The sequence below is a fragment of the Myotis nattereri genome (genome assembly GCF_964212035.1).
Source record: "Myotis nattereri genome assembly, chromosome: 6".
Lineage (NCBI taxonomy): Eukaryota > Metazoa > Chordata > Mammalia > Chiroptera > Vespertilionidae > Myotis > Myotis nattereri.
Genome location: NC_138081.1, coordinates 6737524 through 6756310, shown reverse-complemented (window position 1 = coordinate 6756310; position 18787 = coordinate 6737524). Strand labels below are relative to the sequence as shown.

The window sequence follows — 18787 nt, the reverse complement described above, 5'->3', positions numbered from 1 at the left end:
GCAGATAATTTGCATATCGCCCTGATTAGCCAATGGGAAGTAGAGCGGAGGTATGGTCAATTACCATGTTTGTATATTATTAGATAAGAAGAGTTTTTTCAAAGATGGTGCATTCTTACCTGAAAAGAAATTGTGGGAAGTGTTGCAGTGTAGAGATATGGCTTAAAATTATAAATTTTTTCAAGGCTTTCCCTCTTGGAATCCTGCATTACATTGCCAAATTTCTGATGCTAATATGTAATATGAGACTAACACTACGAGCTAAATATCTGCAGTCCAGACCAGTCTCTCCTTTTCAGTATTCCCATGGAAATCATGGGAATCCCCAGCTACTGCAGTGAGGGGGCTCTCACCTGAGACCCAGTGTGCCTATTGCTCTTGCCAGTGGACATGGATGCTTCCCGGGATTTTTCTCTTGGGCTTTGCTCAGTTGATGGTGGTGTTTAGACAAGGCGGCATGTGCAGCCTGGGATCATGCAGCAGGCCCTAGCTTGCCCTTCAAGTTAATGTTTAGGCTTCATCTGACGTTTGATCTCATGCACCAGTAAGCTCTGGATGCTGTGTTCTGAAAACCAGGTGGGCGACCTATGGCCACTTACAAATACTGAAGCCTTCAGAGACAGGCCTCCAATGGAGGCTTCACTCTACTGCATGCAGTGTGACCTCAGCCCATTACTGAACCTCTCCGGTAAAGTGACACAGGGATACTGGCCTTGCATGTTGTGAAGGTTAACTGAAGTGGTGTACTCATGGGCCTGGACCTAGGTGTGCAGTCAATGATCATTTATTTCCCACGTCCTGTCCTGGGTGGGCCTCCTACTGCAGACATTCACTTCTGTAGGCCCCTGTTATCAGCTTCCCCAGGATAACTCTAAGCCCTTGCCACTCATCTGGTAGATTCCCCTAATTTGTTCTCACTTTCCCCAACTGCAATCATATATGCATAAGGCAACCCAACCCATAGGAAATGTGTCCTGAATCTGTTTTCTGAAATACTTATCTAGTGGTCATGAGACATAAGGCCAACTTCCCAAGAGACTTTTTACATTGCTCCTGGTCAACCTAGACTCAGCTTCTGCCCTCTCAACTCTATTCAAATTTTCCTCTTTTAGCACTCATCTCAGATCCTGCTTCTCACTTCTGCCATACACCCACCTCCTGCTTCTCTTTATAGATCCATAACCTCTCCCCGCTTTTGGCCTTTCGGGCCATGGCCCAAGTTCCTTTCTTCCCACGGTGCTTACCCCCGACCCTCATTCACCGATCCAACTTCCAGTTCTTTCCTTATCGTGCAGCCTTTGATCCTCATACCCACCAAAGAAAGAGCACAGTTAACAGCATCTCAAAACACAAAATACTTCTTTATTATTAAATGCTAATTTATAATACTTATTCAATTTTATTACGTTATAAAATATACCAAGATTGAGAAATTTCTATCTATCTATCTATCTATCTATCTATCCATCTATCCATCTACCTATCTATCTATGTATGATCTATCTATCTCTCTATTGTCTATCTATCTATCTATCTATCTATCTATCTATCTATCTATGGAAAAACAGCAGGTACACAAAAGCACCAGTACTCCCAGCATCTCCTACATCACATAGCCATAGTACAGAGAAATGTCCATTTCTTTTTCCCTGTCAATGAAATGCTGCATTTCCCCCAATTTGGCAGCATTCTCACGCTCTAGTTGAGCCTTCCTCTTCATGGCCTCTCGATCTGGCCTCTGCTCATTGGTGATGGGTGTTGACATGACTGGCCCCCGAACCTCAGATTTCCTCCACGGAATTGGTTGGAGGGCGAAATCCTGGAGTAGATAGTGGTTGTGAGGCTTGAGCGGAGCCCGGGGCTGGCTCACAGCAGAGTGAACAGGCTCCCGCTGGAAAGAAGCACAAGATGAGGCTTTGTAGGTCCCAGGCCTAGAAGCAGGAGGCGGAGGGACACTAGGGCAGTCGCGGTTGTTCAAACCTGCTCCAGCTGAGTTGGATGATACTGGCTGAGCTGATTTGGCAGGGCCTATCAAAGATGCAGGAGTTGGCAGGGATGCATTGACTGCAGCAGGCTTGGCAGGGTTGGTCACAGCAGGCCGACATGATGCCAGAGACTGTGGCCTGCGAGGAACAGGTGGAGCTTGAGGCTTGTCCATGGTTGGAAAAACCAATGGCACCAGCTTGACCTTCCCGGGAGAAGGCAGCTTGTCCTGGGATGGAGGTGGAGCCCCTTTGTCAGCACTTGCATATGGTTTTTGGGGATTGACTTGAGTTTTCACAGGACCTTTGCCCTCGCGGGGAGAAACCAGCCATGGTTTGGTAGCTGGGCGTGGCTGGGGGCCTTTGGGGTTGCGTGAGTTTCCCAGGGCCCGCAAGGAAGACAGGTCAGCTTTCTCATCCCTCTTCTTGCCCAGTGCATGGAGAACCTGCACAGACTCCAGCATGTGCATACCGAGGCTGCTGCGAGGCTTTTTGATGGCCTCTTGTGGCAGCTCAGGATGACTTTTCTTCCTCTTCATCTTGGGAATGGCTGGCTTCTCCTCGGCCTTGACTTTGTTCCCTGACTGCTTCCTCTCCTCAGCTCTCTTGGAGTAGTGTTCCTTGTTTCTTTTGGCGTTTTCCTGCCCATTTCTCCTCGTATTGCTGGTCCTGCTGGCTGCAGCTTTCTGAGGTTTGCTGTTAGAATGCTTGGCCATGTTCGAAGGAGCCCTGCCACCAGCTGCAGCATTGCAAGGAACCAGTTCTCCCACAAACACACAATCTGGGCTCTCGGGCTTGATCTTGGCCTTGGGAGCATCACTGATAGACTCAGAGGCTTTGTGTTTGATCTTCCTGCCTTGATCAGAGCACGTCTTTCTGACACTTGACTTTTTCTGCACTTCGTGCAACGTGAGGCCCCTGGTGTCTTTGGTTTTGATCACCTTGGGTCCTTGGGGCTGATCAAGGTCATCCAAGGAAGTTAAGACCTGTGGAAGGTGAATACCCTCCACCAGGGTGTCGATGTCTGCAAAACTGTCATTAGATTCAGTCCCATTTTCAAGTGTCCCTTGGTCCTTAAGACTCAGGCTGTTCTTTCCCAAACCAGAGTTGTCACAACCAGGCTGCTCCTCTTGGCCAAGGCAATCAATGCAGGCCAGCACCTGTGGAATGTCAGGGGCTTCTAAAGGGAGCAGTGGAGCAGCTTCGTTTTCTGTTGGGAACTGGTACCCATTCAGGTGCTTGGGAAGCTTGGTTTTAATATTCTTCACATTCTTATTCTCTTTCTGTTCCTGGTTTGGAGCTGGAGGCAGTGCCAGGAGGTGACTAGGACTCTGGACGAGGGGTGCCATTGACATGTCCCCACTCTGAGGTGGTGGATAACTCTCAAGTACCTGGATATGTCTGTTACTGCCGGACTTGAGGAATTCTTGAGTAGGTGGTAAATAAAATAGTTGGCCTGGAAGTTGCAATGCCAGGGAAGTCTCCATCACTACAATGGAATCAAGGGGAAGTCGGTCAGTCCCTGGCAATAAGATGCTCCCTCAGCACCACCATTGCAACAATCATGTGCCTTCCAACAGTGGGAAAGGCATCCCTACAAGCTCTTTTGCAGGATCATGAACAGCATCGTGTGCTAGGAGATAAAAGGCAACTGTTCTGGTTCTTCATGGTGACCATTTGATGTCATTTTTTTAAAGGATTTTCTTTGCATTTCACAGGGTTGTTATAAGTCAAATAAAAAATAAAAGTGATTTTTAAGAAATGTTTCTCATTCTCATATGGAACCCTTGTAATTCTCTCTACTTTCCTGAGTGAATGAAAACACTTCATACCAAGGACTAAGACAGGGAATGGAGCTCTTCCTGACCAAGTCTATAAGCAAGGGGAGATAATGGCTTGTTTGCTTTGGACAAGATGTTGGAACACATGATCCTAAATCCAGGTGTCAACTCAGGAAGTGATGGAACGTTCAATGGGCACTATCACAATAATGTACTGAAAGGCCTCAGAAAGAGACTAAAACAATAAATCAAGGGAGTTTCTTGCGTCATTGTAGTACAGGAGGACTCATCAGGAAGGGCAGTGGAAAGTGTGGTGTCCCTTGGTATGCTCTTGGAGTTCTCCTACATGGAGCATCCATGGCTGTTAGTTTCCCACCTTCCCACCTCTGTCAGGTGTCCTCATAAGGAGTCTGACAATGGGGGGCATTGACTGAGGGTGGTAGTGGTGAAAGTCGCAGGACTTACATTCTACCTGTCTGAGGACTCACCACTTCACAGCTGCAGATTGACCCTAGTTTTGAATGCTGACCTTATTCCTCTTCCTTGTGACTGCTTGGACTCACCTTGAAAACCTGTCTTTGTGATGGGATGAGGAGGCACAGAGTAGCAGATTCCACAGGTGGAGGCTGGTGGTATCATACTTGTGGACTGAGCCTCCTTTAGCACCATGACCATCCCTGGGTCAGGGACAGAGGCCCTGCTCTCTGTGTAAGACACAGAGCCATAGGACTGCAGGTAGGGACCACCCTCTTCAGAGAGCAGAGGGTCCATTGTGCCTTGATTGTAGTAACACACATGATTTCCCACCTGGTAGGGATGTGACAGGCTCTGTCCCTGAATGGGTGCCCCCTGAACAAGGTTGACAGAAAGTGATGGATACTGAGGGGCCATATTATAGGCATCTGAGTGTTTATCACACTGGGACGCCAGAGACATAGAGGAGACAGTTGTGTCCTGGTCAGTGACAGTCACAGTGAAGTTTCTGAGTGATGATGACTTCTTTTCAGTGTCTCCTGTAAGAGCCCACTCAAAAACTTTCGGATTGGAAGCAGCTGGAATGGAGATTGGGCTCTGGCCAGGAATTTGAGACAACATGGTTGTGCAAGAATGTTGGTAAAAGTGGGCACCACCCATGAGAGGTTGGAAAGAGGCGCCAGAGGCTGATGGCAGGAGCCATGGTGAACTGTTGGCTGGAGCAGAGGCACTATAGAAATTGCAGACACTTCCTGCATTGCTCTCCACAGGAAGAGAGCGTTGCAGAGAGGTTGAAATTCCAAGGAAAGGTGGATTTTTGGAATTCTCTGTAGGGAACAAGAGGGTGATGAAAAACATCAGAGAGATTGATAAACAATATGTGTGAAAAAGCAGCATTATTTTAAGATTGTTGCTTTCAGCCCTAGCTCTTTTGGTTCAGTTGGATAGAGCACTGGCCAGCGAGTCTGGGTTCAATTCCAGTCAAGGGCACAAGCCCAGGTTGCGGGCTCAATTCCCCAGTAAGGGGCCTGCAGAAGGCAGCCAATCAATGATTCTCTCTCATCATTGATGTTTCTCTCTCTCTCCCTCCCTTCCCCTTCCTCTCTGAAGTCAATAAAATAGAGATATCATGTACTGGTGGGGTCCCTCAGCCTGCCTGTGCCCTCTCACAATCCGGGGCCCCTGGGGCGATATTGGACTGCTGGTTTTGACCTGAGGGATGTAGTAGTGCAGGAAGCAGCAGGTGGACCGGGAAGGAGCCCGAGCCAGGGCCCGGCGCTGGGCAGCTCCAGCTTGGTGGTAGTGGCAGCACTGCCGCAGAGGTGGGAGAGGCTCCTTCCACTGCAGCTGCTCCAGTCATGAGCCCAGGTGTCTGGTGCCCATCAGTCAGCTGAGCGGTGCTCCCACTGTGGGAGCACACTGACCACCAGGGGGCAGCTCCTGCGTTGAGCGTTTGCCCCTGGTGGTCAGTGCATGTCATAGCGGCCAGTCAACTGGTCATTCACTCTTTTGATCATTCAGTCGCTTAGGCGTTTATATATAATATAAAAACTTGAGCAAAAATGTACACAAGACCCAAGTGGTGTGGTTTATACATTGTTCTCCAGGCTAGAAGCAACCACTCCCTGACCTATCTCGCTCTTGAACTTACAGCAGTATTGATTTGTATGCTCTTTCCTAGAATTAAAGCATTTTCGAACCAGAAGTCCTTGGAGAAACCCTGTTCTAGCATTCTCATTTCACGAGTGAGGAAACTACGGATCGGTTCTCTCCCTATGTTAGTATTAGTACCTGCTTCCATCACCTAAACATCCCCACTTCCTTGCCAGAGCTCTGCGCATTACACTGCCAACATGTAAGAGCAATAGAACTTCTGATGCAGATGTTTGTTTGTCCATGGGAAGACAGCACATCAATTGTCATAACAATCTTCAGCGTCTCATTTTGCCTGTGCCCTTCACGTGCTCTTCCTATAATTCTCATAGAAGCTCAATGCAGTTGGTAAACTTAAAGGGTGTTTCTTACTGTCTTTATGCCTGATTTTTGATCCTACCTCAAAATGGCTATCTGACGGTGAGTTTCTCAAGAAGTGAGGCACGTGGCAAACGTCAAAGCCTAATAAATTTACTAGAGAATGAAGTTCTGTTTCATACATCAGTATCATAAAAGTAAATATTGCCTATTCTATTGTAGTGAATACTGTTAACCAGAAACAACCCACAATAGGTGATTTTGAGTAAGTTCTTAGCCAGTACATATGGACAGAGGAGATCTATCAGTAGAAAATGCATAACAAGCAGCACACTGCAACCACTGTTGATGTATATGTGCCTCCCATAAATGCAGACCAATAGTTCAGTAAATACTACTTTAAAGCGGAGAGCAAAGTAAATGTAAAGGAATTCCATTATTGTAATCATTTGTGTTTCTCTGACTATACCCCAGTAAATAAGAAATACTTAGTATATTAGATATTTGTATTTCAATTAAAATAGCCTTAAAACAAAGAGAAGAGAACAGTTGAAATGTATCATGAAGGTTTTTATATTTATCTTAAAACCTAGATTGTCATCATCTTCAATCCAGGAAAGGATGTCGTACCCAAAGTCTTAAAACCATCATCAATAGATTTCAATTTAAAAAACACACATTAATATAGGAATCCCCAAGAGAATCTAAACAATTGTTTTGTGAGAACTATGAAATTAGCGAAGCGGGGCTTGATGCTCTCTTGTTTTCCTTAAGCAGCTCTGACCTGAAATGAGGCAATGGCTGTGTATCAGCGTGCTGTCTGCGTTAGGAAGAAAATAACTTTGAAGATGAAGAGCATCTTTGACTTCGAACATACTAATCACACAAAGGGTGTATTCTTTCTGATTCTATTTAGGACATATCTTTCTGTTAGGTCTTAAATTATTTCGTTTACTAGACGAAACATTGTCATAGTTTAAAAATCAGAATGAATTGAAACACTGAAAATTCTGTTATTTCCAATGCCCTAAATCAGTGGTCGGCAAACTCATTAGTCAACAGATCCAAATATCAACAGTACCACGATTGAAATTTCTTTTGAGAGACAAATATTTTAAACTTAAACTATATAGGTAGGTACATTGTTATTAACTTAATTAGGGTACTCCTAAGGCTAAGGAAGAGCCACACTCAAGGGGCCAAAGAGCCGCATGTGGCTCGCCAGGCGCAGTTTGCCGACCACGGCTCTAGATAATCGCCTTTCTTAGTTTCTTGTATATAAGAAACATCATTTCTGAAACACGTTTTTAAATGTTTATATTGCAAACTGTCACATGCCATCTGTGTTCAGAGAGGCAATAAGAAAACAGGCAACTGAATAGGATTGTGTTGATACACGGCTTTGGCTAGTGGTACCCTACCCCAGCCTTACTTTCTTTCCTATTCTATCAATGCAAGCATTTGCTGAGATCCACATTACTTTGCCCTAGTCCGAGCTGATTTCACCCTCTACTCTTTCTGCTTTTATTTAAAATCTTTGGTTCCCTCCAATATTCCATTCCAAACTACCTTTTGTTCTCATGAGCTCTTTCACGCTCTCCTTGTTAATTTTTATACTTTTCCCTCCTTCTCGGTTGTGTTTTTTCCTCCCTCTTGGTTCCCGTAGGCCTGTGCTGATGAAAAATGTTCTAATTTTTTTACATTGAAATACTTGCCTTCTTAGAGCCCAGTACTCTCCATCCTCTCTCCCTATTTCCTCTGTTATCCTACTTTGGATAGCAAACTCCAAAACCACATGAATATTACCTTTGGAACAGCACTCAATTTAAAATACTAAACTTGAAACCTTGGTGGTGGGAGATCATTACACATGAGACATCATACATCTATATATGTATGTATTGCTAGTTTTCTCCATGACTTAGGTTTTCTTCCTATTGCTGTTGAAACACTATCAAGAAGTCTTGATTTCATTGTCAACAGGAGTGTTCTTTAAAACTCCATATTAGAAAAGGAAGGGGTTAGAGTCCACAGCCAATCTAACATCCGAATGTAGCAGATGACGACAAAACAGATTTTGTGAGAGAGTCAATGACTTGTCCAAAGTCACATTGCTAGTAGATGTCAAAATCTCAACTGAAATTAGGTCTGCAGACTTCTCAATCACTATTTCCCCAAATTATTCTCTGCTCTTTTGACTCTATTGCTAAATTTAGGGGCAAACATCTAATGAAAAACTTTAAAAAGGTTCTCTCCTTACCTGACATGGTCAGAGAAGAAGAGCAAATATCAACTTTAGATGCAAGGGATGAGGATGTCTCAGTGGCTGAAGCCAAAGAGCACGTGTGTCCAGTACGAAGGTCACTGGTCATACTGGCCACTGGTCACTGGTCACCAGTTACTGGTCACTGGTCAGTTGCGATGATCCAAATTTATTTACAGACAACTCCATGGACACCCCAGGATTCTACCAGGTGGTGGTAGGTTTGGTGGGAGAATGATGTCACAAAGCAGGCAGTTTAAAGGGATGAGAGAGCCAATCGGGAGGTCAGGTTCCCAAGAAGACAGGATTGGATGGAGGGAGTGGTAGCGGAGCTAAACCAACACCTGCATGGCTGAGCTCTCAGGACAGATGGGCGAGATGACAATACAGCTGTGGTAGTCTCACTTTCCCCAGGCTCTTACGCTAGGGAAATAATCTCAATGTTTGTTATAGACATGCATGAATATAATTAACTACTAGTTGCTTATATTCTCCATATTATATTGTATAACATGTTTACCATTATCTATATTGCTACTATCTTAGAGAGAATGGAAAGGGGCATCTAGGTTGCACACTTACAGTTGTTCTGAAATCATACCAGTCCATGTCATAAGTGAATTTACTGTGGCTTTTGAGGAGCAAGGGGAGGGATTAAGGAGCTCTCTCTGTCCGTTGGTTGACCAGTAAAATGAAGTTTCTTGAGTGTATTTTGTGCAGAATGATGTGGTCCAGGGCTCTTTTTTTGTAGTTTCTTCTCCTTGAATCCTACCTCCCCAGAGCTGGGCAGGGCCAGGCTAGGTTGACTAGCATCTCCTACCACTCTCATTTTTTCTCCTTCTTCATTGTAGGCATTGTTTGTAGAGAAGCTTTGATCTTGCATTCTGACACTCCTGGATGTTACTCCCTGTCCACTTCCAGCAGCAGGGTCTTCTTTGTAGTGTCTGACGCTTCCCCCAATGGGCTCTGTCCATTACAAGCAACGACCACAGAGCTAGGTGTCAGCTGACTGCAAACCTTTCCTCTTCCAGCCTTTGGTTGCACTTCTTCTGCCCGTAATTTGCTCTCTCTGGTTCCTTGGGCCATGTAGGCATCCTACTGTATTATACGCGAGAGGCCTTCACGATGTTTTCCCTTCTCCTTCTCTCATAAAGTGGATCCAGTGTGGCAGTTACTGCAGTCTCCTCCCCCTTTGCAACAGGCGCTGTAGAACTTTGGGCCTCCAGGATTCTCTGTCTGCCATGCTTGGGTGCACGGCCAGGCAAAAGTGAGGAGGAGACTAGTTAGAGAAAGACAAGGACATTCTTGGAGACTAGGTGACAGGCAAAGTGAAATTGTACAGGACAAAAACATTCATGTGGATATTTTAGGTTCAGTGGAAAAGATGTTGACACATTTTGGTCTCATTTTGTATTAAGACAACAGACAATTTACATGTATACACAACTTATCTAGTGCAACAAATGCAAGGCATTTTGCTCACTACAGGTGTAATCTTCAATATATTTTCATTTTCTTTTATGTCATATTAGCTCAATTATATAAATCATTGGTGTGTTTGCAGAACAGAGATTGTCGTTATGCTGTGTGTCAATGCTCTGGTTTTGTTCATTTGTTTTTTTCCTAGTCGTACTTTTTATTTATTTATTCATCTTTATTGTTGTATTAGAGATGTCACCTTTATTTTCTATTTTGTCTTTCCCTCCATGGAACCCCTCCACCCACCGCACTCTTGCCATCCCGCCTTCTACCTTCAGCACTCCATTTTCTGTGTCCATGGGCTATGCATACATGCATACAAGTTCCCCAGTTCATCACACCGCACCCACACCCCCACCTTCCCTCTAAATTTTGTCAATCCGTTCCATGCTTCTATATCTCTAGGTCTACTTTGCTCATCAGTTTATTTAGTTCATTAGATTCCACATATGAGTGAGATTATGTAATGCCTTTCTTTCTCTGGCTTATTGAGCTTAGCATAATACTCTCCAGGTCTATCCATGCTTTGCAAATGGTAAGAGTTCTTTCTTTTTTTACAGCCGCATAGTATTTCATTGTGTAAATGTACCACTGCTGTTTTATCCACTCATCTGCTCATGGGGACTTGGGCTGTTTTCCAGATCTTAGCTACTTTAATTTGTGCTGCTTTGAACATAGGTGGGCATATATTCTTTTTGATTGGTGTTTCTGGTTTCTTAGGATTTATTCCTAGAAATGGGATCACTAGGTCAAATGAAAGTTCTATCTTTTTATTTTTTGAGGAAAGTCTTTAGTGTTTTTCACAGTGATTGCACCAGTCTGCATTCCCAGCAGCACCCTAGTCTTATTTTCAAAGATTCCACCATGGTAAGACATATTGCATATTTCTCCCTTGAGGCGTTTATCTTGAAGCATCATGAACTAGCTTGATCTGATGGATTTTGTGGAGAAACTTAAAAAGGGGCCTGTGAAAAAGGACACTGTGGTGAGTTATGCTGTGCACACAAACAAAAGGGACAGATGTGTACAGTCAGCCCAGTGTGGCCTGGGTGCCTCTGTTGTTCTTCCCCTGGTTAGTGCTTTTCTCACTAGCCCTCTTGTGACTGTGAGAAGACAGTGCTGTGTTGCTAACCCAGGCTTCCACAGGGTGGGCAAAAGTAGGTTTACAGTTGTGTGTGTGGAAAATAGTACAATTATGTATAAATAATCATACAACCATAAAGTCTGTGTTTCCCATACTCAACTGTAAACCTACTTTACCCCATGCTATCTATGGATTAAGCTGGCTTGGGGGAGGAAGTCAATGGATCTAGTAGTTTCTCTTGATGGTAAGCTTTTAGGGTGCCTGGATCAATCCACCTTGGGCTTTTTACTTCCATTGTGTATGAAGTGTGTGACCCAAGAGGCCAAGAAGCCAGAAGAAGATAGCTCCTACAGATGGAATCTCCAAAGCCACATTTTTCATTTATAGGCCAACATTTCATCTTATGAGATACTAGAGGCCCGGTGCACAAAAATTTGTGCACTTGGGTGGGCGGTCCCCTCAGCCCGGCCAGTGCCCTCTCTCAGTCTGGGACCCCTTGGGCGATGACCACCTGCTGGCTGAGGCCTGCTCCCTGGGGGATTGGGACTAAGATGGCAATCAGACATCCCTCTGGCAGCCTGGCAGCCCTCGGGAGATGTCCACTTGCCAGCGGGAAGCAGACCTAAGCTGCAGTCGGACATCCTTAGCGCTGCTGAGGAGGCAGGAGAGGCTCCCACCACCACCGCTGTGCTGGCAGCCATCAGCCTGGCTTGTGGCTGAGCAGAGCTCCCCCTGGGAGAGCGCACTGACCACCAGCGGGCAGCTCCTGCGTTGAGAGTCTGCCCCCTGGTGGTCAGTGTGTGTCATAGTGACCAGTCATTCCCAGTCCTTCTGCTGTAAGGGTCAGTTTGCATATTACCCTTTTACTATATAGCAGGGGTCCTCAAACCACGGCCTGCGGGCCACATGCAAATACAAATATTGTAATTGTTCCCGCTTCATTCTTTTACTTCAAAATAAGATATGTGCAGTGTGCATAGGAATTTGCTCATAGTGTTTTTTTTAAACTACACTCTGGCCCTCCAATGGTCTGAGGGACAGTGAACTAGCCCCCTGTTGAAAAAGTTTGAGGACCCCTGCTATATAGGATAGAGGCCTGGTGCATGGGTGGGGGCCGGCTGGTTTGCCCTAACTGGTGTCCCGGATCAGGGTGGGGGTCCAGCTTGGGTGCCTGGCCAGACTGGGTGAGGGGCTGATGGCTGTTTTCAGGTTGTTCGCACCCCCTTTTGAGTGGGGGTCCCCACTGGGGTGCCTGGCCAGCCTGGATGAGTGGCTGATGGCTGTTTTCAGACTGCCCGCACCCCCTTCAGGGTGGGGGTTTCCATTTGGGTGCCTGGCCAGCTTGGATGAGGGGCTGAGGGCTGTTTTCAGGCTGCCTGCACCCCCTTTAATGTGGGGGTCCCCACTGGTGTGCCTGGCCAGCCTGGATGAGGGGCTGAGGGCTGTTTTCAGGCGGGCCAAGCCTGCAACTGAAGCTCCCAGTCACTCCTTTTTTTCTTTTTTTCTGTTTATTCTGGGATTTATTTACCTTCTGTAATTGAAACTTTGTTGCGGCTCCAGCTCCTAGGCCAGCTGGCTGAAAGCAGGTACCTGGGGTTTGTTTAGCTTCTATAAGTGCAACATTGTTGCTTAGACTGGAGCTCAGAGCCCGGCTGCAGCAGCCTGGGAACCTTGGCTAGCTCCATCACTGGAGCAAGCAAGCCTCATGTTCCCTTCAGCTGCCTGGCTGCCAGCCGCTATCTTTGTTGGCAGATAATTTGCATATCGCCCTGATTAGCCAATGGGAAGTAGAGCGGAGGTATGGTCAATTACCATGTTTGTATATTATTAGATAAGAAGAGTTTTTTCAAAGATGGTGCATTCTTACCTGAGAAGAAATTGTGGGAAGTGTTGCAGTGTAGAGATATGGCTTAAAATTATAAATTTTTTCAAGGCTTTCCCTCTTGGAATCCTGCATTACATTGCCAAATTCCTGATGCTAATATGTAATATGAGACTAACACTACGAGCTAAATATCTGCAGTCCAGACCAGTCTCTCCTTTTCAGTATTCCCATGGAAATCATGGGAATCCCCAGCTACTGCAGTGAGGGGGCTCTCACCTGAGACCCAGTGTGCCTATTGCTCTTGCCAGTGGACATGGATGCTTCCCGGGATTTTTCTCTTGGGCTTTGCTCAGTTGATGGTGGTGTTTAGACAAGGCGGCATGTGCAGCCTGGGATCATGCAGCAGGCCCTAGCTTGCCCTTCAAGTTAATGTTTAGGCTTCATCTGACGTTTGATCTCATGCACCAGTAAGCTCTGGATGCTGTGTTCTGAAAACCAGGTGGGCGACCTATGGCCACTTACAAATACTGAAGCCTTCAGAGACAGGCCTCCAATGGAGGCTTCACTCTACTGCATGCAGTGTGACCTCAGCCCATTACTGAACCTCTCCGGTAAAGTGACACAGGGATACTGGCCTTGCATGTTGTGAAGGTTAACTGAAGTGGTGTACTCATGGGCCTGGACCTAGGTGTGCAGTCAATGATCATTTATTTCCCACGTCCTGTCCTGGGTGGGCCTCCTACTGCAGACATTCACTTCTGTAGGCCCCTGTTATCAGCTTCCCCAGGATAACTCTAAGCCCTTGCCACTCATCTGGTAGATTCCCCTAATTTGTTCTCACTTTCCCCAACTGCAATCATATATGCATAAGGCAATCCAAACCATAGGAAATGTGTCCTGAATCTGTTTTCTGAAATACTTATCTAGTGGTCATGAGACATAAGGCCAACTTCCCAAGAGACTTTTTACATTGCTCCTGGTCAACCTAGACTCAGCTTCTGCCCTCTCAACTCTATTCAAATTTTCCTCTTTTAGCACTCATCTCAGATCCTGCTTCTCACTTCTGCCATACACCCACCTCCTGCTTCTCTTTATAGATCCATAACCTCTCCCCGCTTTTGGCCTTTCTGGCCATGGCCCAAGTTCCTTTCTTCCCACGGTGCTTACCCCCTGACCCTCATTCACCGATCCAACTCCCAGTTCTTTCCTTATCGTGCAGCCTTTGATCCTCATACCCACCAAAGAAAGAGCACAGTTAACAGCATCTCAAAACACAAAATACTTCTTTATTATTAAATGCTAATTTATAATACTTATTCAATTTTATTAAGTTATAAAATATACCAAGATTGAGAAATTTCTATCTATCTATCTATCTATCTATCTATCTATCTATCCATCTACCTATCTATCTATGTATGATCTATCTATCTCTCTATTGTCTATCTATCTATCTATCTATCTATCTATCTATGGAAAAACAGCAGGTACACAAATGCACCAGTACTCCCAGCATCTCCTACATCACATAGCCATAGTACAGAGAAATGTCCATTTCTTTTTCCCTGTCAATGAAATGCTGCATTTCCCCCAATTTGGCAGCATTCTCACGCTCTAGTTGAGCCTTCCTCTTCATGGCCTCTCGATCTGGCCTCTGCTCATTGGTGATGGGTGTTGACATGACTGGCCCCCGAACCTCAGATTTCCTCCACGGAATTGGTTGGAGGGCGAAATCCTGGAGTAGATAGTGGTTGTGAGGCTTGAGCGGAGCCCGGGGCTGGCTCACAGCAGAGTGAACAGGCTCCCGCTGGAAAGAAGCACAAGATGAGGCTTTGTAGGTCCCAGGCCTAGAAGCAGGAGGCGGAGGGACACTAGGGCAGTCGCGGTTGTTCAAACCTGCTCCAGCTGAGTTGGATGATACTGGCTGAGCTGATTTGGCAGGGCCTATCAAAGATGCAGGAGTTGGCAGGGATGCATTGACTGCAGCAGGCTTGGCAGGGTTGGTCACAGCAGGCCGACATGATGCCAGAGACTGTGGCCTGCGAGGAACAGGTGGAGCTTGAGGCTTGTCCATGGTTGGAAAAACCAATGGCACCAGCTTGACCTTCCCGGGAGAAGGCAGCTTGTCCTGGGATGGAGGTGGAGCCCCTTTGTCAGCACTTGCATATGGTTTTTGGGGATTGACTTGAGTTTTCACAGGACCTTTGCCCTCGCGGGGAGAAACCAGCCATGGTTTGGTAGCTGGGCGTGGCTGGGGGCCTTTGGGGTTGCTTGAGTTTCCCAGGGCCCGCAAGGAAGACAGGTCAGCTTTCTCATCCCTCTTCTTGCCCAGTGCATGGAGAACCTGCACAGACTCCAGCATGTGCATACCGAGGCTGCTGCGAGGCTTTTTGATGGCCTCTTGTGGCAACTCAGGATGACTTTTCTTCCTCTTCATCTTGGGAATGGCTGGCTTCTCCTCTGCCTTGACTTTGTTCCCTGACTGCTTCCTCTCCTCAGCTCTCTTGGAGTAGTGTTCCTTGTTTCTTTTGGCGTGTTCCTGCCCATGTCTCCTCGTATTGCTGGTCCTGCTGGCTGCAGCTTTCTGAGGTTTGCTGTTAGAATGCTTGGCCATGTTCGAAGGAGCCCTGCCACCAGCTGCAGCATTGCAAGGAACCAGTTCTCCCACAAACACACAATCTGGGCTCTCGGGCTTGATCTTGGCCTTGGGAGCATCACTGATAGACTCAGAGGCTTTGTGTTTGATCTTCCTGCCTTGATCAGAGCGCGTCTTTCTGACACTTGACTTTTTCTGCACTTCGTGCAACGTGAGGCCCCTGGTGTCTTTGGTTTTGATCACCTTGGGTCCTTGGGGCTGATCAAGGTCATCCAAGGAAGTTAAGACCTGTGGAAGGTGAATACCCTCCACCAGGGTGTCGATGTCTGCAAAACTGTCATTAGATTCAGTCCCATTTCAAGTGTCCCTTGGTCCTTAAGACTCAGGCTGTTCTTTCCCAAACCAGAGTTGTCACAACCAGGCTGCTCCTCTTGGCCAATGGGATCAGTGCAGGCCAGCACCTGCGGAATGTCAGGGGCTTCTAAAGGGAGCAGTGGAGCAGCTTCGTTTTCTGTTGGGAACTGGTACCCATTCAGGTGCTTGGGAAGCTTGGTTTTAATATTCTTCACATTCTTATTCTCTTTCTGTTCCTGGTTTGGAGCTGGAGGCAGTGCCAGGAGGTGACTAGGACTCTGGACGAGGGGTGACATTGACATGTCCCCACTCTGAGGTGGTGGATAACTCTCAAGTACCTGGATATGTCTGTTACTGCCGGACTTGAGGAATTCTTGAGTAGGTGGTAAATAAAATAGTTGGCCTGGAAGTTGCAATGCCAGGGAAGTCTCCATCACTACAATGGAATCAAGGGGAAGTCGGTCAGTCCCTGGCAATAAGATGTTCCCTCAGCACCAGCATTGCAACAATCATGTGCCTTCCAACAGTGGGAAAGGCATCCCTACAAGCTCTTTTGCAGGATCATGAACAGCATCGTGTGCTAGGAGATAAAAGGCAACTGTTCTGGTTCTTCATGGTGACCATTTGATGTCATTTTTTTAAAGGATTTTCTTTGCATTTCACAGGGTTGTTATAAGTCAAATAAAAAATAAAAGTGATTTTTAAGAAATGGTTCTCATTCTTATATGGAACCCTTGTAATTCTCTCTACTTTCCTGAGTGAATGAAAACACTTCATACCAAGGACTAAGACAGGGAATGGAGCTCTTCCTGACCAAGTCTATAAGCAAGGGGAGATAATGGCTTGTTTGCTTTGGGCAAGATGTTGGAACACATGATCCTAAATCCAGGTGTCAACTCAGGAAGTGATGGAACGTTCAATGGGCACTATCACAATAGTGTACTGAAAGGCCTCAGAAAGAGACTAAAACAATAAATCAAGGGAGTTTCTTGCGGCATTGTAGTACAGGAGGACTCATCAGGCAGGGCAGTGGAAAGTGTGGTGTCCCTTGGTATGCTCTTGGAGTTCTCCTACATGGAGCATCCATGGCTGTTAGTTTCCCACCTTCCCACCTCTGTCAGGTTTCCTCATAAGGAGTCTGACAATGGGGGGCATTGACTGAGGGTGGTAGTGGTGAAAGTCGCAGGACTTACATTCTACCTGTCTGAGGACTCACCACTTCACAGCTGCAGATTGACCCTAGTTTTGAATGCTGACCTTATTCCTCTTCCTTGTGACTGTTTGGACTCACCTTGAAAACCTGTCTGTGTGATGGGATGAGGAGGCACGGAGTAGCAGATTCCACAGGTGGAGGCTGGTGGTATCATACTTGTGGACTGAGCCTCCTTTAGCACCATGACCATCCCTGGGTCAGGGACAGAGGCCCTGCTCTCTGTGTAAGACACAGAGCCATAGGACTGCAGGTAGGGACCACCCTCTTCAGAGAGCAGAGGGTCCATTGTGCCTTGATTGTAGTAACACACATGATTTCCCACCTGGTAGGGATGTGACAGGCTCTGTCCCTGAATGGGTGCCCCCTGAACAAGGTTGACAGAAAGTGATGGATACTGAGGGGCCATATTATAGGCATCTGAGTGTTTATCACACTGGGACGCCAGAGACATAGAGGAGACAGTTGTGTCCTGGTCAGTGACAGTCACAGTGAAGTTTCTGAGTGATGATGACTTCTTTTCAGTGTCTCCTGTAAGAGCCCACTCAAAAACTTTCGGATTGGAAGCAGCTGGAATGGAGATTGGGCTCTGGCCAGGAATTTGAGACAACATGGTTGTGCAAGAATGTTGGTAAAAGTGGGCACCACCCATGAGAGGTTGGAAAGAGGCGCCAGAGGCTGATGGCAGGAGCCATGGTGAACTGTTGGCTGGAGCAGAGGCACTGTAGAAATTGCAGACACTTCCTGCATTGCTCTCCACAGGAAGAGAGCGTTGCAGAGAGGTTGAAATTCCAAGGAAAGGTGGATTTTTGGAATTCTCTGTAGGGAACAAGAGGGTGATGAAAAACATCAGAGAGATTGATAAACAATATGTGTGAAAAAAGCAGCATTATTTTAAGATTGTTGCTTTCAGCCCTAGCTCTTTTGGTTCAGTTGGATAGAGCACTGGCCAGCGAGTCTGGGTTCAATTCCAGTCAAGGGCACAAGCCCAGGTTGCGGGCTCAATTCCCCAGTAAGGGGCCTGCAGAAGGCAGCCAATCAATGATTCTCTCTCATCATTGATGTTTCTCTCTCTCTCCCTCCCTCCCCCTTCCTCTCTGAAGTCAATAAAATAGAGATATCATGTACTGGTGGGGTCCCTCAGCCTGCCTGTGCCCTCTCACAATCCGGGGCCCCTGGGACGATATTGGACTGCTGGTTTTGGCCTGAGGGATGTAGTAGTGCACGAAGCAGCAGGTGGACCGGGAAGGAGCCCGAGCCAGGGCCAGGCGCTGGGCAGCTCCAGCTTGGAGGTAGTGGCAGCACTCCCGCAGAGGTGGGAGAGGCTCCTTCCACTGCAGCTGCTCCAGTCATGAGCCCAGGTGTCTGGTGCCCATCAGTCAGCTGAGCGGTGCTCCCACTGTGGGAGCACACTGACCACCAGGGGCCAGCTCCTGCGTTGAGCGTTTGCCCCTGGTGGTCAGTGCATATCATAGCGGCCAGTCAACTGGTCATTCACTTTTTTGATCATTCAGTCGCTTAGGCGTTTATATATAATATAAACACTTGAGCAAAAATGTACACAAGACCCAAGTGGTGTGGTTCATACATTGTTCTCTAGGCTAGAAGCAACCACTCCCTGACCTATCTCGCTCTTGAACCTACAGTAGTATTGATTTGTATGCTCTTTCCTAGAATTTAAGCATGTTAGAACCAGAAGTCCTTGGAGAATCCCTGTTCTAGCATTCTCATTTCACGAGTGAGGAAACTACGGTTCGGTTCTCTCCCT

At 46.6% G+C, this 18787-nt stretch overlaps 4 protein-coding genes across 4 annotated transcripts in view; all 4 read right to left on the bottom strand.

Annotated features, from left to right (window-relative positions):
- Positions 1–1603: 1603 nt before the first annotated feature.
- On the bottom strand, positions 1604–3469 carry LOC308521537 (uncharacterized protein C2orf78-like; the record flags this gene model as incomplete). The annotated part of the gene is made up of 1 exon (XM_081094610.1): positions 1604–3469. One exon carries the CDS (start codon positions 3467–3469, stop codon positions 1604–1606), a length of 1866 nt encoding a protein of 621 aa, XP_080950736.1.
- Positions 3470–4162: 693 nt separating this feature from the next.
- Positions 4163–8475, bottom strand: LOC308521536 (uncharacterized protein C2orf78-like; the record flags this gene model as incomplete). Its single annotated transcript, XM_081094609.1, has 3 exons — positions 4163–4173; positions 4327–5064; positions 8469–8475. 3 exons carry the CDS (start codon positions 8473–8475, stop codon positions 4163–4165), a joined length of 756 nt encoding a protein of 251 aa, XP_080950735.1.
- Positions 8476–14378: 5903 nt separating this feature from the next.
- LOC308521535 (uncharacterized protein C2orf78-like) lies at positions 14379–16111 on the bottom strand (the record flags this gene model as incomplete). The annotated part of the gene is made up of 2 exons (XM_081094608.1): positions 14379–15781; positions 15874–16111. 2 exons carry the CDS (start codon positions 16109–16111, stop codon positions 14379–14381), a joined length of 1641 nt encoding a protein of 546 aa, XP_080950734.1.
- Positions 16112–16936: 825 nt separating this feature from the next.
- Positions 16937–18787, bottom strand: part of LOC308521534 (uncharacterized protein C2orf78-like) — a gene marked incomplete at both ends in the record, with an annotated part of 63946 nt that continues 62095 nt past the window's right edge. Inside the window, 2 exons of the mRNA XM_081094607.1 lie at positions 16937–16947; positions 17101–17838. Of these exons, the coding sequence (XP_080950733.1) occupies positions 16937–16947; positions 17101–17838 (749 nt within the window). The remainder of the gene's footprint in view (positions 16948–17100; positions 17839–18787) is intronic.